At 40.1% G+C, this 24,335-nt stretch overlaps 1 protein-coding gene and 1 non-coding gene across 4 annotated transcripts; one reads left to right on the forward strand and one right to left on the reverse strand.

Moving 5' to 3' along the window:
* LOC131931093 (putative universal stress protein SERP1273) lies at positions 1 to 22,851 on the reverse strand. 3 transcript variants are annotated; one of them, XM_059287796.1, is made up of 4 exons: positions 13,956 to 14,085; positions 3,687 to 3,775; positions 2,930 to 3,093; positions 1 to 1,398 (listed from the first exon to the last, which is right to left on the reverse strand). In XM_059287796.1, the coding sequence occupies exons 2-4, from the start codon at positions 3,764 to 3,766 to the stop codon at positions 1,196 to 1,198; spliced, it is 447 nt and encodes a 148-aa protein (XP_059143779.1). In that variant the 5' UTR covers positions 3,767 to 3,775; positions 13,956 to 14,085; the 3' UTR covers positions 1 to 1,195. The 3 variants fall into 3 exon arrangements, with proteins under 3 accessions (XP_059143779.1, XP_059143780.1, XP_059143778.1); XM_059287797.1 differs by lacking the exon at positions 13,956 to 14,085 and adding an exon at positions 13,242 to 13,339; XM_059287795.1 differs by lacking the exon at positions 13,956 to 14,085 and adding an exon at positions 22,665 to 22,851 and having other exon boundaries at positions 3 to 1,398.
* Trnak-cuu (transfer RNA lysine (anticodon CUU)) lies at positions 8,969 to 9,041 on the forward strand. The gene has a single exon. It is a non-coding gene; the product is annotated as a tRNA-Lys (tRNA).
* Positions 22,852 to 24,335: the final 1,484 nt, after the last annotated feature.

Genomic DNA, 24,335 nt, shown 5'->3' on the forward strand with positions numbered 1-24,335 from the left:
TTTCAAATATTTAAAAATTAAGAACAGAAGATCATCTAATCTAACTAATCAAACATGTGAAACCAGTCATCATCACACATCAACAACAGTAAACAACTCGCAGCGAGCATGTGAAAAATCAGGTACTGGTCAGGTAAGTGGTCAAGTGGTGCCCTAATGTACACTTCAGTCTGTCCGCAGCAGCCCATGAATTGTTCCCCATCAGAAACTGATCACACTTTTTAGAAAACAAAAAAAATCTCAACATTTTCAAGTCAACGATTTACACACAGAAATGGTTGAAGTGTTGTGTGTAATTAAAAATTAACATGAAATGTATGCAGTCTCTAAACTCACCATGCACAAAACAGCACTGATATTTCTTCCATCTACTCATGACATTTATTTCATAAAGATATATAGGAACTAATTCATATAACAAATATGTTGTACCACCTATATCTACTTCATAAAAGAAAAAAAAAACTGGTACATTTTAGTACCAATACATAAGTGGGTTCTCAGTTTAAATTATTTTAAGAATATGAAATGTAAAGTATAAAATCTTAGTGTTTTAATAAAAAAAAAATGTAGTGTAGTTATTGTCTACACAAAAGTGACACCCCTCATTTTAATGCATGGTATTTTACAAATTTTAAATTTAGTAATTAAAACAACCAACCTTCAAGTATATGTCAAAGAAAAGAAGTAAAAAAAAAATAATCTTCAACATGCACATGAAGAAGAAAATTATTCAAATAACATTAAAAAAATTTTTTTTTAAAAATTATTTTAGTAGTTTTAAAATTATTATTTTTCAAAGACCTTTCTTCAAATTTGAGTTACTGCACTTTCTTTACATTTACTGCACTGTCTAGACAGTTACTGCACTGTCTTGAGATTCCTAAGGGTCAAGTTAACAATGGACATGACTAGGTCATAATTACTTAACACAGTCACACCTCCACATCTCCACAATTCAACATTCAGATGCCCATGACTTTATAGAAAGGCTTGTACAAATCAAACAAATATAATACATCATAATTTAAAAAATTAAAAAATCATGAAGAGTTGTGGTTCTTCAATACAAGTATAAAAAAAATATCTTAATTATATGTTCATACTTTTAAATGCCATTAGAAAAAAAAAATGTTGAAAATAAAACAGAAATGCAAAAATCTGTCTAAGACGTGGTGAAACAAAACATAATTTATCAGTGAGGCATCTTGACAATGGTGACAGGGACCTTGGCATTACGGACCACAGAGGTGCTCACACTGCCCACAAAGACCCGCTGGATGGTACCCATGTCGCGGGTCCCCATAAAGATCTGGTCCACTTTCTCCTCGTCCGCTGCCTGCAGAATGGCCTCGTCTGGCTTCATGCCGGACTTGATCACAATGTAGCCTTTGATGCCTGGAGGTGGTAGATTATTTCACGGTTACTTCCCTTACACAGTGTTGGAAATGATAGCATTCGATAATTTATATATTTAAAAAAAAAATCGTTCATTTTCAATAAATTATTCTCCTTTTTAAATAGGAAGTATGTATATATACAAAATAGCGAGTTTTCATTTCAACTTATCTTTAAAAGTTGTGTGCAATTTTATCAGTTTTTAAAATCACGATTTTACGGTTAAATATGATGTTGCGTTAAAGGGAATTAACCATGAAAGTTTTAAAATGTATTTTTAATAATTTCATGTTTACTTCCCTTTGAAAGGTCTATGCACTATAATTAGCGTTTCTTTTATGATAAAGGGAACTAAACGTGAAAATATTAAAATACATTAAAATAATTGTATGGTTACTTCCTTTTGTTTCTGTTATGGTAATTTCATGGTTATTTCCCTTAGACCGTTAAATTAGTAATCGCTCAGCCCTTTCCCCTAAAAACTGATTTACAATAATTTACATTAGTTTCTCTGTTCAAGTAACTTGATTTATTACTTCCCTCAGCAGCAAGCTTTGTACAATGAAAATCGACAGCAACCATAATTTTTGACAATTCCAATTTTTTCACCCCCACCCTTTAGATTTCAACCTACGGACCATAAGGTATAAACCTACTACCAGTGGCGAAGCAAGGTCGGCTGTCACACGGTGTGGCACTTAATGGTGTCACCCCCCCCCCCCGAGGCGCAGCGACCCTTCCCGGGGACAAATTTTCGATTTGCAGCCCCCCCCCCCCCCCCAAACTTTCGATTCGCACCCCCCTCTAACTTTCGATTTGCACCCCCCCCCCTCAAAGTTTTCTCTATATATTTTGCTATTTTTTGCCTTGGCGACACCCCCCTAAATGGTGTCACCCAGTGCGGTCCGCACCCCCGCCCCCTCGCTACGCCTCTGCCTACTACTGACATTTAGATTGGAACCTACTGATATTAAGATTTTAACTGACCATTACATTTGAAGCAACTGACCTTTAGATTTGAACCAACTGACCTTTAGATTTGAACCCACTGACCTTTATATTTGAACCCACTGACCTTTATATTTGACCCAACTGACCTTTAGATTTGACCCACTGACCTTTAGATTTGAACCTACTGACCTTTAGATTTGAACCTACTGACCTTTAGATTTGACCCACTGACCTTTAGATTTGAACCTACTGACCTTTAGATTTGAACCTACTGACCTTTAGATTTGACCCACTGACCTTTAGATTTGAACCTACTGACCTTTAGATTTGACCCACTGACCTTTAGATTTGAACCTACTGACCTTTAGATTTGAACCTACTGACCTTTAGATTTGACCCACTGACCTTTAGACCTGAACCTACTGACCTTTAGATTTGAACCTACTGACCTTTAGATTTGACCCAACTGACCTTTAGATTTAAACCTACTGACACTAAAATTTGAGCCAACTGACCTTTAGATTTGGACCAACTGACCTTTAGATTTGAACCCACTGACCTTTATATTTGACCCACTGACCTTTAGATTTGAGCACCTCGTTAGCACTGCAGGTGATCTGGTCAGCTTTCTTGACGGCCTCCTGCACCTGTTTGCTGACACTGTCCACGTTGACGGCCGCACCAGGCAGGGCCACCCCAAGCTGGAACTGGGAGCAGTGGAAGATCACCACCTGGTCATCTGGCCTGAGAACAGACAGGTTCAATTAACAACATGTGAGCTAGTCCTCGGTGGAGCAGGTGAAGTAGAGTTGCTGTGTTAATTATAGATTTTTTTTTCTGTTTTAGCTATGTGTAAATATTAAATGTAATTTTTTGTTCTTATATTATAGTCTACGTCTTTTTTTGTTCTTATATTTTAATAGTTTTCATCATTTTTGTTCTTATATTATAGTTTACGTCATTTTTTGTTCTTATATTTTAATAGTTTTCATCATTTTTGTTCTTATATTATAGTTTACGTCATTTTTTGTTCTTATATTATAGTTTACGTCATTTTTTGTTCTTATATTCTAGTTTACGTCATTTTTTGTTCTTATATTATAGTCTAACATACAGAGTCTACAATATTTATAACAGTTATCCATATATTAGATTATAACAGCACTGCTTATTAAAAAGTAAATTGTATTGTACCTTTCACTTCTAACTGTAATAGTTAAATTTTCTCACAGGTATGTATGTAAGGTTTTCTTTGTCAAGGTCACTGTCTCCTACCTTATTTATATACAGCAGTTTATTATTAAAACAATTGATGGTTTAAAAAAAATCAAATTTACCTGTAGAAGTTCTGCAGGTACCAATTAAAAGCATAATTAGCTTGTTCATTACCATCCAGAGCTAACAGGTGTTTTCTCATGGTTGAAAGCTACATGGAAAAAAAAGTTTTGGTAAAAAATAATGAGGACTAGGTCTAGGTCTTTATAAAATATCCTCAGTGAAGATGAGTTAGACATGTAGGTGGTCAAATAGTAATAGGTAGGAGGTGATAGCATGTATGTGATAGGTAGGAGGTGATTGGTAGGTAGGAACATGCAGGTGGTAGGCAGGTAGCAGCAAGCAGGTGCAGGTGTAAACAACAGGTGTGAAGTCTAGCAATGTTGGCCATCTAGTGACTGGAATACAGATGTGTCTAATATTCTCATCTCATAAAAAAAATTTGACTTCCAACATAAACATCGCTTTTACATCATCTTTATACAAACATCATCTCATCAGGCATTTTTTCCAGTCTACCAACGGTTAAAGGGGGCTAACCAATGCTTCAACTCGGTCTAATAGTATTTGTGCATTTATTTCCCTTTGAATTCGTTGTGATATTTACTACTACTCATTAATTAAAAAAAAGACAACTGATGTTACTAGCCTGATTAAAAAAAATGAATTACCACGAACAAAAAATGTTATTGTAACCGCTATTGTAACAACAATTAAACTATTTAGTTTGTAATTTGTATAGTCTTTACAGACCAAAAAAAAATATTAAAAATTAAAGTTAAATTTATATCAATTGGCAATCAATTGAAATGTAAGTACCCCCCCCCCCCCCCCCCCCCGGAAAGAACAATTAGATATAGTGATTCTATCAACCATGCCCATTAAAACAAAATTCGATGTTTATCTACAAGCATTTTCAGCCTTTGTCATGTGTCGTTATGTTTTGAAATCTCCCACCATACACATTTATAGCCTCCCCTCGGCTGACACACACGGCCGTCAGATGGCGCCAGTGGTAGGGCTATAATTAGAATTAACCTTATTGACAGTCCGAGTGCTGCCACATAGGGATGGCACTTTGCGGCTTTCCTTGTAGAGAATAGGGGGGGGGGTCTTCAATTAGGTTTCCTTATAGGAGCTCTCATATGTACTATGTAGAAAAGAGTTTAAAATACCCATAGATCAACACAAGATCCGGTGGGGCTTAAAAGGTTGAACGGATCGCAGCAGACGTTCCACATTTGAGTCACGCGATTGGTGTCTGGTTGTTAACACCATTGTCTGACGTCACAATAGTGTTTCTCCTAGACCAGGGGTCTCCAAACTTTTCAGTCCGAGGGCCGCATTAACTATCAAATTTCAGTTCGGGGGCCAGTTAGTTCCAAACATGTCTTTGATTTTTCTGGGCAAAAATCCTCAGCCATCACCAACAAACGTTTTTTTCCGAGGACAAAAAGATCGCCGCGGGCCGGATGAGAGGACCTCGCGGGCCGCATCCGGCCAGCGGGCCGTAGTTTGGAGACCCTTGTCCTAGACCTATTAGTTTAAAGTAATCATAAGGCTAGTGAAGATTAGCGCCAAAGTAACCACAAACATAAATAAATCATAATCTTTACAAAGAGAGCAACAAGAAAATAATAATCATGGCGAACGTTAGCACCAAGTCAATCATAATCCTAGTACAAAGGATAAACTTTGTACAAAGTAACCATAATCCTAGCAAGGTTAGCACCAAAGTAACCATAATCCTAGTAAGATTAGCACCAAAGTAACCATAATCCTAGCAAGATTAGCACCAAATTAACCATAATCCTAGCAAGGTTAGCACCAAAGTAACCATAATCCTAGCAAGATTAGCACCAAAGTAACCATAATCCTAGCAAGGTTAGCACCAAAGTAACCATAATCCTAGTAATATTAGCACCAAAGTAACCATAATCCTAGCAAGATTAGCACCAAATTAACCATAATCCTAGCAAGGTTAGCACCAAAGTAACCATAATCCTAGCAAGATTAGCACCAAAGTAACCATAATCCTAGCAAGGTTAGCACCAAAGTAACCATAATCCTAGCAAGATTAGCAACCTTTATCGACCAATACAACAGATGGGCCAACTAAATATTACACCATCATCCAAAAATCTTACCCCCTCTCCCCTCCACAGCCCCCTATGCGCGTTATAGGATATAGCATGACCCATGATAAACAAAAAACTATTCCTGTCCAACATTTTAAATTAACTTGCTAATTAAGGAACAAGAAATTAATAAAAATGAGGAAACGTAGACAGTACCGGGAATCAATACAATTTGTTAAAAATTATGCTAATGATGTCTAAAAATAGTCTCGTCTTTCAGTAACCCAGTATAGTACAATTATAATCCTAGTTGTTCACTTTGAATCGAATTAAAGTTTAAAATTGGACTCTAAAATGCAATAAAAGTTATACAAGAAAAATTAGGTTTCAAATATTTTATTTGTTTTCTTTCTATTTGAGCTGTCTTTATAGAAATGAATAACATAACAAAACGTCAGAGTAGATCTAAATCTAATTTTATATCAGCGTTAGTTTGGTGCAGTTATACGGGTGTAAAGGTGTAAGGTTGATTAAAAGAAAGAAAGAAAACTTAAAAAGAAAAGACCCAATTATACAGGAGACGTGGGTTAAACACGTTGACAGACGAGAGATGGCGAGAACAGACGTGGATTGATAAGAGAGGAGACGAGAGTTGGCGGGAATAAGGCTAGTGGGTTTAGTCGGTCACCGATATGTGTGTTTGTGGGTGCTTGTGTCTGTGTGTGTACATGTGCGTGTGTGCTTGTGCGTGTATAAGTGTAGATTTTGTACATATCCTTGTATGAGATACATTAGCGTAAAACGGGGAGAGGGAAGAATCGTGTAGCCGTAAATCAGACGTTTTCCAATCGTTACCCAAAATACCCCTAACCCTATGACCCGTGGGGGTAGGGCACGTTTAGCTTTGATTTTCCCCCCACCCCTCACGTTTTTTTTTAAATTACAGAACAATTTTCTACCACGACTTGCGTCATTCGTAGACTTGCTGGTCGGAAAATTTATGACACAATTATTACTGTCACATTGATTGCAATGTATGGATGAAATCTAGATCTATATAAATTTAGGACAGGAATGGAAGTGTATGCGAGTTATTAACATAAACATAATGTGTTCTGAACTATCCGACCCGACGCTCGTTGCGTAGTTAAACATACAGTGATAGCTAGTTGGGTCTAACTAAACTCAAGAATTCAAGGACAGCACTCATATGAAAACTACATAAATGCTTTTGTGACCGATACTAGTAGCATCCTGCTAGGGCGAGTGTTATAACGAATGTCTTAGTTTCCTAAACCATATGCTAGTAGCATATAAGAGACACCATTTTCTAATGAATGTATTGGTAGCATATTGCAGACCTAGTTTTGTAAAGAATGTCCTAGTTTCCTATACCCTATGCTAGTAGCATATAGCAGACTTAGTTTCGTAATGAATGTCTTGTTTTCCTATACCCTATGCTAGTAGCATATAGCAGACCTAGTTTTATAATGAATGTCCTAGTTTCCTATACCCTATGCTAGTAGCATATAGCAGATGAATGTCTTGTTTTCCTATACCCTAAGCTAGTAGCAATAGTGGCATATAGCCGACTTAGTTTTTGAAATGAAGGTCTTGTTTTCCTATATCCTATGCTAGTAGCATATAGCAGGCCTAGTTTTGTAATGAATGTACCACGTGAGACAATCAATACCCCCCCCTCGCGTTAAGAAGCCGTACGTCGTTGATGGACCTTCTAGAATAATCTAGAAACAAACCTAGAGTTCAATGATCCCATTGCGAGAGAGAAACGGGAGAGAGGATGGGGGAGGGAAGTAGAATTAGGGGTAGGAGAATATAATTGGGGGGGGGGGGGGGGGGGGGGAGTGGGACGTTTAGAATTAGCCGACGCAAAACGGTAGAGCACACCCCTCTCCTAGCCCTCGCCACACCCTCCAGAGAGGAGGATGGTGGTAGTATAGGTCCCGAATTAGTTAGCCACTGAATTATGGTTATGGTTAGCCGCTATAAAGACAGTGTACTACCGCTATAAAGACAGCCTATTACCGCTATAAAGACAGCCTAAAGTATACATAACATCGTGCGGCTAACCTAATTGCAGAGGCGTAGTGACCCTTCCCGGCGCCCGGGGACAAACTTTCGATTTGCACCCCTTTTCGAACTTTTCATTTGCACCCCCCCCCCCCCTCGAAATTTTCATTTGCACCCCCCTCAAGCTTTCGATTTGCACCCCCACCTCGAACTTTTCATTTGCAACCCCCCCCCCCTCAAAGTTTCGATTTGCCCCCCCCCCTCGAACTTTTCATTTGCACCCCCCCCCCTCAAACTTTTAATTTGGCGCCCCCACTAAGGTTGGCGCCCGGGGACATATGCCCCCCCCCCCTCGCTACGCCTCTGCCTAATTGTGTTGTGTTTAATCGCACCATAGTCTAGCTCGTCTGTGCTTGTATGGCCCTCTACTCCCCCCCCCCCCTTCCCGAGTGACATGACTTTACGTAACAATCTTAGACACTTAGTAACAGAGATTCGAACCCGACCTGCAGACTAGCACCAGCACGCTCTATCCCCTGGTGCCTGAACCCATGCCGGCACGTGACTAATTAACCTTGGGACGCCCGCTAAAGGTCACGGCAAGGTGGAAAAGGCAATAAAATAATTTGACGCATTACCGCCTCAATGTATCAGGCTGTAAAGTTGTCAACGTCATATGGCCGGCCGGAAGTGACGGTAGGCATAAAGATGGCGGCGACATTGTGGAGACGGGAAGGGGGGGTGTATGAGTAAAGTAGCATGTAAGTAAATGGGAGGGGGGGGGAAGTCGGGATTTAGCCCTGGTCGTCGTTATGTTAGGGCTACACTGAGTAGATGAAAGGGCTACACTGAGTAGATGAAAGGGCTACACGAGTAGATGAAAGGGCTACACTGAGTAGATGAAAGGGCTACACTGAGTAGATGAAAGGGCTACACTGAGTAGATGAAAGGGCTACACTGAGTAGATGAAAGGGCTACACTGAGTAGATGAAAGGGCTACACTGAGTAGATGAAAGGGCTACACGAGTAGATGAAAGGGCTACACGAGTAGATGAAAGGGTTATACTTCTAAGAAGATGTTATGGCTACACCTCTGAAAAGCAATTTCTAAAAATAGTTTTTAGTAGCGAAGCTTTTTTTTAAAATATCGTGCTAAGTCAGCAGAATTTCAAAAGGTATAGGAGGCAATTAAAATTATAGCGATTAAATTACTTATTACTGATTACAAGAACCAAGCCCGGCTAGCTCAGTCGGTAGAGCATGAGACTCTTAATCTCAGGGTCGTGGGTTCGAGCCCCACGTTGGGCGTACACTTTTTGGGGAAGGTAATATTAGCAAAACGGTAATCAAAACTCTGTTCCAATCTGTCTGGCTAATTAGCACTGATGGTGACGTGTTAACCGTAAAGGAATATAAGTAACCGATAACTCTAGTTCATCTGCTAGATGTAATTTTCAATCGGAATTATTATAATAAAATTTTTCTGTCCATGACAAAAAGATAAAGTCTGCTTCCTACTTTTGACCGAAGTACTGATTTTTTTTTCAAAGCAACATATAAGAAAACATCGAACCAAAAATATGTCTCACATATCTTAAGTTCTCTAGACCTACAACAAGGAAAACTCACCAATAATAAAATCTCTAAAGTTCTCTAGACCTACAACAAGGAAAACTCACCAATAATAAAATCTCTAAAGTTCTCTAGACCTACAACAAGGAAAACTCACCAATAATAAAATCTCTAAAGTTCTCTAGACCTACAACAAGGAAAACTCACCTCTGTTGGTCGTTGCGCACACACACCACTTAGACTGTCTCTAGTAAATGACCCGGGACCACACAACCCCCAAATCTACTCCCCTCCCCCCACCCCACATTGTAACACACCTAATATCACCCCCCCCCCCCCAACCTAACGGTTGGTTCTAGCCGAGTTGTCCAGCTTGTTGCCACAACAAAACCGTGACCTACATCTAACTTGACCAGCTGACCATAATGGACGTCAGTCCCAGTGGACGTCTAGTGACGTGTGTGGACATTAGGACAGTGACGTAGTGGGGCGTCATGGGAATGGGGGGAGGGGGCGTCAACCCCCGCCAGTGTAACCACGACTGTGTACATGGTGTAATCTAGGGATAGAACAACTACCTTCTAGACACGCTCTGTCGACATAACTCCATACACAAGGGTAGGGGAGGGGAGGAATGGGGGTGTTGGGGAGTGGGTGAAGGATTGGGGAGAGGTGTTGATTAGGGGAGGGGGTTAGGATGGGGGTTGGGTGCTGGATTAAGGGACGGGGTTAGGAATGGGGGTTGGGTGTTGAATTGAGGAAGGGGGTTAGGAATGGGGGTTAGGTGTTGGATTAAGGAAGGGGGTTAGGAATGGGGGTTGGGTGTTGGATTAAGGAAGGGGGTTAGGAATGGGGGTTGGGTGTTGAATTGAGGAAGGGGGTTAGGAATGGGGGTTGGGTGTTGAATTGAGGAAGGGGGTTAGGAATGGGGGTTAGGTGTTGGATTAAGGAAGGGGGTTAGGAATGGGGGTGTGGTGTTGGATTAAGGAAGGGGGTTAGGAATGGGGGTTGGGTGTTGAATTGAGGAAGGGGGTTAGGAATGGGGGTTGGGTGTTGAATTGAGGAAGGGGGTTAGGAATGGGGGTTAGGTGTTGGATTAAGGAAGGGGGTTAGGAATGGGGGTGTGGTGTTGGATTAAGGAAGGGGGTTAGGAATGGGGGTTGGGTGTTGAATTGAGGAAGGGGGTTAGGAATGGGGGTTGGGTGTTGAATTGAGGAAGGGGGTTAGGAATGGGGGCTAGGTGTTGGATTAAGGAAGGGGGTTAGGAATGGGGGTTGGGTGTTGGATTAAGGAAGGGGGTTAGGAATGGGGGTTGGGTGTTGAATTGAGGAAGGGGGTTAGGAATGGGGGTTGGGTGTTGAATTGAGGAAGGGGGTTAGGAATGGGGGTTAGGTGTTGGATTAAGGAAGGGGGTTAGGAATGGGGGTTAGGTGTTGGATTAAGGAAGGGGTTTAGGAATGGGGGTTGGGGGTTGGATTAAGGAAGGGGGTTAGGAATGGGGGTTAGGTGTTGGATTAAGGAAGGGGTTTAGGAATGGGGGTTGGGGGTTGGATTAAGGAAGGGGGTTAGGAATGGGGGTATGGTGCTGGATTAGGGGAGGGGGTTAGGAATGGGGGTTAGGTGTTGGATTAAGGAAGGGGGTTAGGAATGGGGGTTACGTGTTGGATTAAGGAAGGGGTTTAGGAATGGGGGTTGTGTTTCAGGTTAGGAGGGGTTACAGCAATGATGTTGCAGCCTCACCGTAGACAGACCTGTCTTTAATTTTTTACATGAAAAACAAAATGTTGAACTGATACTCCCTAAATCTGATGCAGCAAAAAAAAAAAAAAAAAAGTGCTAGGAAAAAGTTAACCAAATTATTTTGTGAGGGTTGTGTGTTATAGGCCTATACCCTCGCATATCAGTTTTTATGCACGAAAGTTTTAAAAAACTATTTCAAACTGTCGCCAAATCTCAAGGGTACCACGGGACGTGTGGTACTTTATATTTGACGTCACCGCCTAATCTGAACTATGTTGCAATTACATTTAACCCACCCATTACATCACACAACAGCGGTGGTCAACACCCGGAGACCTCTGTAAGATCTACATCCTCGGTACAAAGTCCCATGTCCAGGTGAGTAGTGGACACCCCCCCCCCCACCCCCTCCCCACCCCCTCCTACCACGATTTTAATACCATACCACACGGCATAAAAAAAAACTAGGATTTCGAGTCACTAAGGTTCAACTTATCAGGTTTTCACTAAGGAGAATAAAAATTTTAGGAGGAGGGAAGTTTATGAAACCACTGATGACATTGATGACACGACACAAGGTCACCTGAAGGTCAGGTTGATGAAACCTGGTGACACACTTTCTACCTGCCCCTGGGGTTATCGTTGAGTCAACCGTTCTTGTCCTCAATTACCTGCCGCAGTGGTAATTCATAAAAAAAAAATTCATCAAAAAGTGGGAGGTTAGGGACTCCACCTCCCCCCCCCCCCCTGCCCACAACAGTTGAGATTGCTAGACCTCCCGACCCCTACATCCCCACCCCCCCCCTTCCCACAACAGTTGAGATTGCTAGACCTCCCGACCCCTACATCCCCACCCCCCCCTTCCCACAACAGTTGAGATTGCTAGACCTCCCGACCCCTACATCCCCACCCCCCCTGCCCACAACAGTTGAGATTGCTAGACCTCCCGACCCCTACATCCCCACCCCCCCTTCCCACAACAGTTGAGATTGCTAGACCTCCCGACCCCTACATCCCCACCCCCCCCCCTGCCCACAACAGTTGAGATTGCTAGACCTCCCGACCCCTACATCCCCACCCCCCCTTCCCACAACAGTTGAGATTGCTAGACCTCCCGACCCCTACATCCCCACCCCCCCCTTCCCACAACAGTTGAGATTGCTAGACCTCCCGACCCCTACATCCCCACCCCACCTGCCCACAAAAGATGAGATTGCTAGACCTCCCGACCCCTACATCCCCACAACAGTTGAGATTGCTAGACCTCCCCACCCCCACCTGCCCCCCCCCCCAACAGTTGATATCGCTAGATCTCCCCTGCCCACCCCACCTCCCCACCCCCACCTGCCCCCCCCCCCAACAGTTGATATCGCTAGATCTCCCCTGCCCACCCCACCTCCCCACCCCCACCTGCCCCCCCCCAACAGTTGATTTCGCTAGATCTCCCCTGCCCACCCCACCTCCCCACCCCCACCTGCCCCCCCCCCCCAACAATTGAGATCGCTAGACCTCCCCACCCCACCCCCACCTCCCCACCCCAACCCGCCCACAACCGTTGAGATTGCTAGACCTCCCCACCCCCACCTGCCCCCCCCCCCCCCCCCCCCCAACAGTTGAGATTGCTAGACCTCTCTAACACCCAAACCACAACCCACAAATAAATTGTTTACTATTACCCGGTATTATTAAAGGCCCTTAAAACTAACAAGATGTGAACCATTGGTTTACGACCGAGCAATAAACGAACACCCAAGTTTGATCTGATCTATGTTGACGTGGGTTACACGGTACTCGATTATGCGCTAGGTTGAAATGAGTATCGGTATAGTTTGATGTGCAATTAGTATCGGTATCGTTTGATGTGCAATCAGTATCGATATCGATGGATGGGCAATTAGTATCGGTATAGTTTGTTGTGCAAGTAGTATCGTTATTGTTAGATGTCCTATTAGTATCGGTATCGTTAGATGTGAAAGTAGTATCGATATAGTTAAATGCGGTACAAAACTGGAAACTATTTGACATCAAATAAAACAAAACAAAAATAAGTAGTCTTTTTAATATATATGATAAGTAAATCCAAACGTGGTGCATGCTTTAATAAAAATATTTAATTAATGAAACATGATTGTTGATGATGTAATGATTGAAAATTTTGCCAATTTAATTAAAACCACGTGAGAGATGATAACTCACCTGAACCAGCTGTCACAGACAGCACAGCTGTATCACGTGATGCACGTGTTGTGTATTTTAATAACACGTGTGGGAGTATTACGGTACTCAGACAACTCATTTCGACACCAAATACGCCACAGTTCTTTTATCACACATGGGAAATTCTTCTACACAAAATGCATTAGATCTTCTACACAAAATGCATTAGATCTTCTACACAAAATGCATTAGATCTTCTACATAAAATGCATTAGATCTTCTACATAAAATGCATTAGATCTTCTACACAAAATGCATTAGATCTTCTACACAAAATGCATTAGATCTTCTACACAAAATGCATTAGATCTTCTACACAAAATGCATTAGATCTTCTACACAAAATGCATTAGATCTTCTACACAAAATGCATTAGATCTTCTACACAAAATGCATTAGATCTTCTACACAAAAATGCATTAGATCTTCTACACAAAATGCATTAGATCTTCTACACAAAATGCATTAGATCTTCTACACAAAATGCATTAGATCTTCTACACAAAATGCATTAGATCTTCTACACAAAATGCATTAGATCTTCTACACAAAATGCATTAGATCTTCTACACAAAATTATAAGAAATAACTCCAGCACACAATAGGCAATAATATACCACTACAACAAATTGGCAACAGTGCTTTTACGCCTAATAGGCAAGAGTACTTCTTCACGAAATGAGAAATACTTACTATTATAGCTTACACAAATTGGCACTAGTTCTGCTTCACCATATATGGAATATTTCACGTACACAAAATAGGCATTAGTTCTTCATGTAAAAAGAAATACTTCTTTTGCACACACTGACTATGGTCTTCAACAAAATGGACTCAGTACACAAGATGCGAATGTTTCTCCTGTTACATAAAAACCAACAACCCCTAAAACATTAAGAGTCACAGAGTCGACAGTACAGTAGCTGCGTCAGTACAGCACAATCAATAACAGACACCCGCGCAGGCCTATATATAAAACATCGACACAGCTAGTTTAACCAGCTGGTGTAAAGTTACATATCCGACATTTGAATTTACATGAAAATAAAAGACCCCTACCCAAAACACCCCTACACACAAAAGACCCCTACACACAAAAGACCCCTACACACAAAAGACCCCTACACACAAAAGACCCCTACACACAAAAGACCCCTACACAGAAATGACCCCTACACAGAAACGACCCCTACACACAAATGACCCCTACACAGAAATGACCCCTACACAGAAACGACCCCTACACACAAATGACCCCTACACAGAAACGACCCCTACACACAAGAGACCCCTTAACACAAAAGACCCCTTCACAGAAATGACCCAAAATAAACACCAAGAGATGACCCGTACATACCACCAGCCGACTGAAAACAGGAAACACGTGACGTCATCCACTTAAACTTAACCAACGGCTCTCGCGGTAAGGGATTAGCCTCACACACACGCACAAAGGATATACATATGTAAATGTATACGTATGTGTATACATACGTGTATGTCAATGTGTATACGTACCTGTATGTATGTATATACGTACCTGAATGTGTATATGTACCTGTACGTGTAATACGTACGTGTATGTGTATACGTAAGTGTATGTGTATTACGTACCATGTATATACGTACCTGAATCAGGGGCGGAACTACCATACCGCCAGACCCCGCAATGCGGGGGGGGCCCAGGACGTTTAGGGGCCCAGTTCCGACCAAAAAACAATGAATTTTTTTTTTTCAAAAATTATGTTTTTTCATGCATTTTGAAAGTGGTTTTGTAAAAAAAAAAAACAGGTCTACTATAGCAGAGATTGTTGCGTAGAAAAATATTTTAAAATCTACAAGAGCTATAGTTTGAAAAGGTAGGTAAACATTCACACTACTTCCATGACTTACTGCCCTTCTTTAAAATAGGGATGCTCACGAAGCTCATTTAAATAGTTTTGTACTATGTATATTAAAAAGCAATTATTCTCTGAATTGTTACTTAAATAAGACGTAATTTACAATAGTATAGCTATAAAAATCAATGTTTTCAAAATTGATATTATAAAAGCCAAAAATGAAAAAAATAAACATAACGCGAGAAACCATTCACGAATCAAGCTAACGTCTTTATATATTTTTGACCAGCATATATTTGATACGATTATAGCTCAAAATGAGTTTGGATTAAATTTTTTCTGGTTTGTACTCTCAGAATGGTTATATATTGCAATAATTGCTCAGGATATAGATTATATATATATATATAAATATATATATATATATATATATATATATATATATATATATATATATATATATATATATATATATATATATATATATATATATATATATGTATATATATATATATATATATACACATATATGTATATATACATATGTATATATATATACATATGTATATATACATATGTATATATACATATGTATATATACATATGTATATATACATATGTATATATACATATGTATATATACATATTTATATATACATATGTATATATATATATGTATATATATATGTATATATATATGTATATATATATATATATATATATATATATATATATATATATATATATATATATATATATATATATATATATATATATATAGGGGGCTCTAATTTTTTCTTTGCGGGGGAGCCTTTTTTTCCTAGTTCCGCCACTGACCTGAATGTGTATACGTACGTGCATGTGTATACGTATGTGTCTGTAACGAAATAATCTATTCAGGTTACCCCTGTTCACACCCATTCAATCTTTACCTAATCATTGTTTAACATCTTTCATACAATGTACAGATAAATCAACAGACATACAGCATATCACCTTACACTCTTCATTAATTAAACCTCGGGACAACGATGTATCCATGTGATTTTATTTTATTGTGAGAACCTCTCAAACTACCCCCCTGCAAGAACCCACTTAAAAGGTTCTCAGCAAACGTGAGTACTGTATCCCATCGTCCCTAGACCGTTGACCCAAGCATCCCCTGTCCGTTGTCCCCCCCCCCCTCCCCACTGTCCCCAGCATCCCATGCGTGTTGACCCCATTCAGCCCCACCCCCCCCCCCCCCCGACCGATGAACCCACCCAGTACCCCCTGACCGGTGACCCCCCCCCCCCCCCCCCCCCCCAGCACCCCCTGTCCCCATCATCCCCCGTGTGTTTTACCCACCAATGAACATCATCAGGACGTAGCAACGCAACACGAACTCCAATTAAAATATTTTAACTCACGCTCAAAGCGAGAGCTGCCGTAGTTAATCGAATAAAACGCACTGTATCGTAGTTCACTGAATAAACGTGCGTTGTCGTTGATATCTATTATACGCAAATGAGATCTTAGCTAGTCTACCCGAATTTAAACAGAACGTTACCGTAGTTCCCGCGTGAAGTCGCTGCTGTTCATGACGAGCATTACCTTAGTTACCAGAATAAACGACAAAGTGTAATAGAAAGAGCAAAGGATTTTTTAAAAGTTACGAGATTATGAAAAAGGTGGGTGGGTGGGGGGGGGGGGATACCTTCAAATGTAAATATTTATCTGCCATTTTGTGAATAGCTGACAGACCCAACAGAACTACATCAGACGGGTAAATATTGACATCATATTACCTTAATGAGAGAGGCTCTAAAGATGTCTGTGTGGTAGGCGGCTTGTTACCGGGTGTGTGTGGGGGGGGGGGGGGGGGGGGTGGGGGGTGGAAGGGGCTATTTGTCTGTATATTTTATTTAGAGCTCCTAAAAGAGTCATTAAATATATGTTCAACAAGTCTGTGCCAATTAACGTTCACGTTCAGTTTTATAAATCGCAAGGCTAAACTGGTCAGGTGTTGTTTTTAAAAAAAAAAAAAAAAAGAAAAATGTTTATATAATTGCAATCTTTTATATACACACTAAAAAAACAACAACAAAAAACACGAGGAATCAAGCTTGCAATAAACAGCTAACCCAAAAGTTTCGAGAGGAAATCTCAGAGGACAAACACGCTAGGTAAAGTAATGGCACCTGGTCATTGTGCTGACCACATTATCTCTTCATACGCCTATGTCAAGAAACACGTGAACTCTACTTCATCTGCCTTCTAGAAGGTTTGGTCTGAGGGACCTTTACAACTATAAAAACCAATACTAAAATACTTTGACATTTAATTTTAAAAATAGTTTTAACCTTAACCCTAATAAAGTGTTCATCTCTTAACTACGTGGGTATCCTTGGGGCTGACCACACTATCCCATCATATGACTGTACTTGTAGGAATGGAGTAAAACTTTAGCTTTAGTAAAGGGGCATAACTCTGGCTTTACGAATGGGACATAACTCTGGCTATATTAACGGGACTTTACGGAAGTTCCAGATAAGCCGTGTTGCACGTGCTAAAAGTCACGCGCAACACACGGCCAAAATACCAACGACACGTGATAGCCATTAAGCCAACAACAGGAGGAAACCGGATGGACTGGCTGATAATCTCTTCAATATTGTTTAGGGCTGTTACTAGTGTTAGCACGTCACTAGGTAATCTTTAGCTCACCGTTCGCTATAAATCTCCTGTCTAATCCTAACACTAAGGAGGTATTAGAAGGGTGTACGTTGAAATTGTTACTGAAATGAAAATACTAGACAGAAATTCTTTTTCAACAGTGTTGTAGTAACATTGTCCAATATTCATTATCGTCTATTCCCGTTCGTGCCCAATACACACGAGGCAGATGAAATAGAGTTCATCTGTTTCAAAACATAAGGATAGTGTGGTCAGCACTATGCCCAGCCGCAATTGTTTCCCTAACGTGAGTTAGGAACTCATCAGAGCTGAATGGACTCAGAGACGTCCGAATATCTCGAGCCCGGGATCCGAACTCAGGACTTTCGTGTCAGCAGCCGTAATCTCTACCACCCAGCCACGCCGTCTCCAATGTTCGATATTGCTAACATAAAAATCTAACTCAAACACTAAAATAAGCCAGTAATCTTGACAACAAGCTATTCTGTGCAGGGCTATTTAAAAGGGGAACAGGGCATTACCCCCCCCCCCCCCCGCTCAGTAGGACATTACCCCCCCCCCCGGTCATACCTTAAGGTTCAGCTAGGGTTAGTGCTAGGGTTTGAGTTTGGGCTAGGTCTAGGTCTAGGGATAGGGCTAGGGTTAGGGTTAGGGCTAGAGCTGGGGTTAGTGTTAGGGTTAGGCTTAAATCAATGTCTAGAGTTGATTTGGTTTTGGGTTAAGTTTAGGGTGAGGTGAATTCTAAGGTTTTTCGTATTTGTCTTAATATATAGGTATAGAGTAAAAATATCAGGATTCTATCATGGTGAATGGGTAGGGGGGGTTGTTTCCCATATATATATATATATATATATATATATATATATATATATATATATATATATATATATATATATATATATATATATATATGTATATATATGTATATATATATATATATGTATATATATATATATATATATATATATGTATTTATGGGGGGCATCTTCCGCTTGAGTTTGCCCCGGGCATCTACATAGGTCTGCACGCCACTGCCTGGGCCCCCTCCGCCCCCCCCCCCCCTCTGCACGCCACTGGGACTAACGCTTGACCACTTCGACTCCAGTACCAAACCTGTCATCTTCTTACAGCCATGATTTGAATACAACCCGACCACGCCCACGTCTCTTATACGTCAATTCCACGCTGACCTCAGGCAGGTAACGCTGCATACCGGACCAGAGAACTGTTCCACCTGGGTCATATCATACCGTGGCACCCTGCCCTCCCCAAACTACCCCCCCCCCCCCCCCCCGTCAGGGATCAAAAGATTCTTGACGCAATACCTTGTTGAAAGCAGCCCGTTGAAGCGGGCCTTTCTACTAGTAAGAAAAAAACCTTTCTGCTTGTTAGATGAGACCTTTCTGCTCGTACGAGAAGACCTTTCTGCTCCTAGGAAAAGACCTTTAGTAAGATGAGACATTTCTGCTCGTACGAGAAGACCTTTCTGCTCCTAGGAAAAGAGCTTTCTGCTCCTAGGAAAAGACCTTTCTGCTACTAGGAAAAGACCTTTCTGCTAGTAAGAGGAGCCCTTTCTGCCAATATGAGGAGACTCTTCTGCTCTTATGAGGAGACCTTTCTGCTAGTACGAGGAGACCTTTCTACTAGTATTAGGGACCTTACAGTACGAGGGCATTCTTCTTCCAATATGAAGGACCTTTTATGACGGGATCTGTCAGTTTAGAGACATCTCTACCACTATAAGGGGACCTTTAAGTATGAAGGACCTCTCTGTCATATGAGTGGACCTTTCAGCCAGTACGAGGGGACCTTTCTGTAAATATTCACAGGACCTGCCTGTCAATGACCTAACACAGGTACGACTTGTCACGCCGTTCAAACATTCGACGGTTATTATGGGAGGGTGGGGGTGCGAGGTGGAAAGGGGGGGGGGGGTAAATGTGGCTATGTGTGTTGTAATCTATGGCTCAATGAATAAAAAAAAAGTCTTTTGTTAGAGTCTTAACAACACAGTTGTGGGCCTTGCCAGACTTTGAGACTTGTGTTAACGGAAAACAAAACAAAAGGGAGATAACATTACAAACTTTTTTGTTTCATATCCATGTTTAAGCCTGGTGTCTTAGGTCAACGTCTAGGCTAATGTAGGACATTCCCTATTGACTAGGCTAAACGTGTAGGCTAATGTAGGACGTTTCCTATTGACTAGGCTAAACGTGTAGGCTAATGTAGGACGTTTCCTATTGACTAGGCTAAACGTGTAGGCTAATGTAGGACATTCCCTATTGACTAGGCTCAACGTCTAGGCTAATGTAGGACATTCCCTATTGACTAGACTCAACGTCTAGGCTAATGTAGGACATTCCCTATTGACTAGGCTCAACGTATAGGCTAATGTAGGACATTCCCTATTGACTAGGCTAAACGTGTAGGCTAATGTAGGACATTCCCTATTGACTAGGCTAAACGTGTAGGCTAATGTAGGACATTCCCTATTGACTAGACTCAACGTGTAGGCTAATGTAGGACATTCCCTATTGACTAGACTCAACGTCTAGGCTAATGTAGGACATTCCCTATTGACTAGGCTAAACGTGTAGGCTAATGTAGGACATTCCCTATTGACTAGGCTCAACGTCTAGGCTAATGTAGGACATTCCCTATTGACTAGGCTAAACGTGTAGGCTAATGTAGGACATTTCCTATTGACTCGGCTCAACATGTAGGCTAATGTAGGACATTTCCTATTGACTAGGCTCAACGTGTAGGCTAATGTAGTACATTCCCTATTGACTAGGCTCAACATGTAGGCTAATGTAGGACATTTCCTATTGACTATACCCAATGTCTAGGCTAATGTAGGACATTCCCTATAGACTAGGCTCAACGTGTAGGCTAATGTAGAACGTTCCCTGGGTCTCCCCCATCTGACATCTTATATTAAACTGCCAGAAATTTATGTACACTTCATAAGCTAAAAAAAAAAAAAAAAAAAAAGAAAAAAAAAAAGAAAAAAAAAAAGAAAAAACTAGGCCTACTTTTTTTATTTTTCTATTTAATGTACCAGTATACCAGTATACCAATGAGCAGAAAAAAGTTACCGAAACAAAAAATCAAAGAAACAAAGGCACTGTCTTCTAGAAGAAAAAAAATTACAGACAAAAGATCACAACGGAAAAAAAAAACTTTTCTAAAATAAAAAGTCACAGAAATAAAGTCACAGCCTTTTTTCTTTACTGCCAGCATACAAATAACTGCTAGTATGCTACTGCCCGTATAGCAAGGGTTAGGAACAGGGTTAGGTTTGGGCTAAGAGGAGTGTTTAGATTAACGCTAGGCACAGTAAAGAAAATTCGTTAAGTGGGTTCGGAAAACCAAAAATAAAATAATTTTTGTTTTGTTTTTCGCATGTTGCGTGCGTGACGATGCCACTAAAACAAGTAACGATTGGTGTCTCCATATCCGTTTCTAATTCTCCGTCGTCCCACCTACACTCAGTATAGCCACATTGTCTTCATTAGACGCGTCGGGCTATAAATAGAACAGGCCCTACCTGAGATAATTTATCAACGAATGTCGCAGTGACACCAGGTAATCTACAACGACCAGGATGCGGGGGGGGGGGGGGGGGGGGGAAGAGGGGATGGGAGGGGGAGTCGAATACCAGGAACTGTGTCATAGGATGGACACGCACGTGTACAGACACACGTACACAGCCTGATGCAATCTTTGGGTCTGACATATCTCTGGGAGTGGGGAGCGGGGGTGGAGGAGGGGGGTGGAGGGTCGACAATATATTTCTTACACCTCCTCATGCAAATCCCTCCCCTTCTCTCACAGACACTCCTAGATCTCGGCCTGTCTGTTAATACCAAGGCCCATTACTTATTCATAACCGCTGGAGGCCTATATTCTTAACCTACTTTAGCTGTTTATTTTAATTCGTGTAATAAATTATCTGAAGAGTGATTTTGGAAAATTAAAAGTTTCAAAAAAGTTTGAAAAACTTTAAAACGAGAATAACATAAAAATGTGGACATGGTTATACAGTAGATTCACCAGTTATTCTGTATCAGATACAGATCTAAGTAAAGAAAATAATAATAATTAAAAAAAAAAAAACCCAGTAATTTAAAAAAAAAAGACTGAAGACCATGTGAGAAAGAAATATTTCAGACTGAAAGAATTGTGCTTAAAATAGATTCAGTCACTGTTTACAAACCATGGGGAAAATCCACTCATTGACAAAACGAATTAAACATTTGACCTAGATTTTTACTTAATTAATGGAAACCATATAGAATTATAGATCTAAGCTAAATTGATATTTTAGAACCCTATTCATGTAGTCTTATGGATTTAAAAAAAACCATCGTAATTAATTTATAACTAACAAGAATTAAAGTATTTCGATAATTATTTAAAAAAAAAAAAAACGAAGAAAAAATAAACACTTAAAAATCTTGTCCACCAAAAATTGCCAGTGTTACAAGACAAGTTACATCTAATTAATTACACAGGAAGGGTGGAGGCTATATCCATTCACTTACATGTTTTGGGGGGGGGGGGTATGAAATGCATGTTAACAGGTTTCCACTGACATGAGAGCATTTAAATTTAAATAAATGTTAACTGCGTTGGGAGAGGAGTGGGAGTAGGGTTACCTATTATTACCTTTTGTTGCTAATTATAAAGTAATTTATAACAACAAAATATATCACTTTTAGCAAAGTTACATACATGTTTTATATAGGCCTACACACTAATACATTCCACATGTACACAGTACCGTGTTATTAAAAAATAATAAACTTTAATTCTACGAAACTTTCTAAAAATCAATCACATGAAAGAAGTAAAACATGAATGATATTATTAGGTTACTCACAATGGGAGAATTTTGTCTGCTACAAATTTCAAACAAGTCCAGAAAGTGTAGATTATAACCGAGTAAGTTTATAGATCTTAATCTATGATTGAAAATAAATGATAAGCTGAATACTCCAGTGAAGTTTAAACAAGAATGAGAGTAAAACAGGAGTCGCCCACTGTTTTGAACTATTCGCTTCCGCAAACTTTTCCGATTTTACTAAAAATAGTTGACCCCTGGGTCAACCAATGGGTAGTGTGTTTACAATCGCGTTCTTAATTCGCTTCGTACGTTTCACTCCCCTCTCCCTCACGGCGAATGAGGAATGTCTACGCAAATTTATGTGTAAAATCTAGGTCATGTACATGAATCATTAACCAGAAAAAATGTTTCTATTTATAGACTTGTACTGATTAAACTTTTTGCTCGCATAGTCTGCTGTTTATTCTTAAATATTTCGAAAATATTAATTAATATTATACATTATTTAAAATAAATAAATAAATAAATTATTTTATATCATTTGACGTGATTAAAACCAAGTCATTAGTGATTTAATTCTTGTTTCTTTTTCTTCAATCATAAACATTCAAACTTTAAACAGTTTAGCTTATCAAATATCTTTGAACATTTGGTAAAAAAATATCTTTAAACATTTGGTAAACACATATCTTTGAACATTTGGTAAAAAATATCTTTGAACATTTGGTAAAAATATCTTTAAGCATTTGATAAACATTTGAACATTTGGTAAACAAACGTTTGGTTAATATCTTTCAAATTTTTAGAATATCCTCGCCACATAATTTAGTTCTTCTCGATTATAAAAGGTATGCCTGTATAACCCCACCCCGTCCCCTCCCCTCTCCAACCATCCCATCCGGTTTCACTCTAATTTAAAATCTAACCAGTAGGTAAATTTATATTTAATAATCGACCCAGTGAACAGCACTAAACTTATAAGTACATGTGGCCTACGTGTGCGTTACGTCGCAGTTAACACAGACTGCATCACATATCAAACCTATCACAGTTAACGTAGACTGCCACACATATCAAACCTATCACAGTTAACGTAGACTGCCACACATATCAAACCTATCACAGTTAACGTATACATACTGCCTCACACATCAAACCTATCACAGTTAACGTATACTGCCTCACATATCAAACCTATCACAGTTAACGTATACTGCCTCACATATCAAACCTATCACAGTTAACGTATACTGCCTCACACATCAAACCTATCACAGTTAACGTATACTGCCTCACACATCAAACCTATCACAGTTAACGTATACTGCCTCACACATCAAACCTATCACAGTTAACGTATACTGCCTCACACATCAAACCTATCACAGTTAACGTATACTGCCTCACACATCAAACCTATCACAGTTAACGTATACTGCCTCACACATCAAACCTATCACAGTTAACGTATACTGCCTCACACATCAAACCTATCACAGTTAACGTATACTGCCTCACACATCAAACCTATCACAGTTAACGTATACTGCCTCACACATCAAACCTATCACAGTTAACGTATACTGCCTCACACATCAAACCTATCACAGTTAACGTATACTGCCTCACATATCAAACCTATCACAGTTAACGTATACTGCCTCACACATCAAACCTATCACAGTTAACGTATACTGCCTCACACAT

Source organism: Physella acuta, unplaced genomic scaffold (assembly GCF_028476545.2).
Source record: "Physella acuta isolate Inbredline_101_S28 unplaced genomic scaffold, ASM2847654v3 ptg001890l, whole genome shotgun sequence".
In the NCBI taxonomy this organism is placed as follows: Eukaryota; Metazoa; Mollusca; class Gastropoda; family Physidae; genus Physella; species Physella acuta.

What these genes read in the sequence shown, in the direction of transcription:
- LOC131931093 (XM_059287796.1), bottom strand. Translation starts at nt 3,766, where the DNA reads ATGAGAAAACACCTGTTAGCTCTGGATGGTAATGAACAAGCTAATTAT. An exon ending in TACCTGCAGAACTTCTACAG is followed by an intron (nt 3,094 to 3,686) that starts GTAAATTTGATT and finishes GTCTGTTCTCAG; the next exon opens with GCCAGATGACCAGGTGGTGA. An exon ending in CGAGGTGCTCAAATCTAAAG is followed by an intron (nt 1,399 to 2,929) that starts GTCAGTGGGTCA and finishes TACCACCTCCAG; the next exon opens with GCATCAAAGGCTACATTGTG.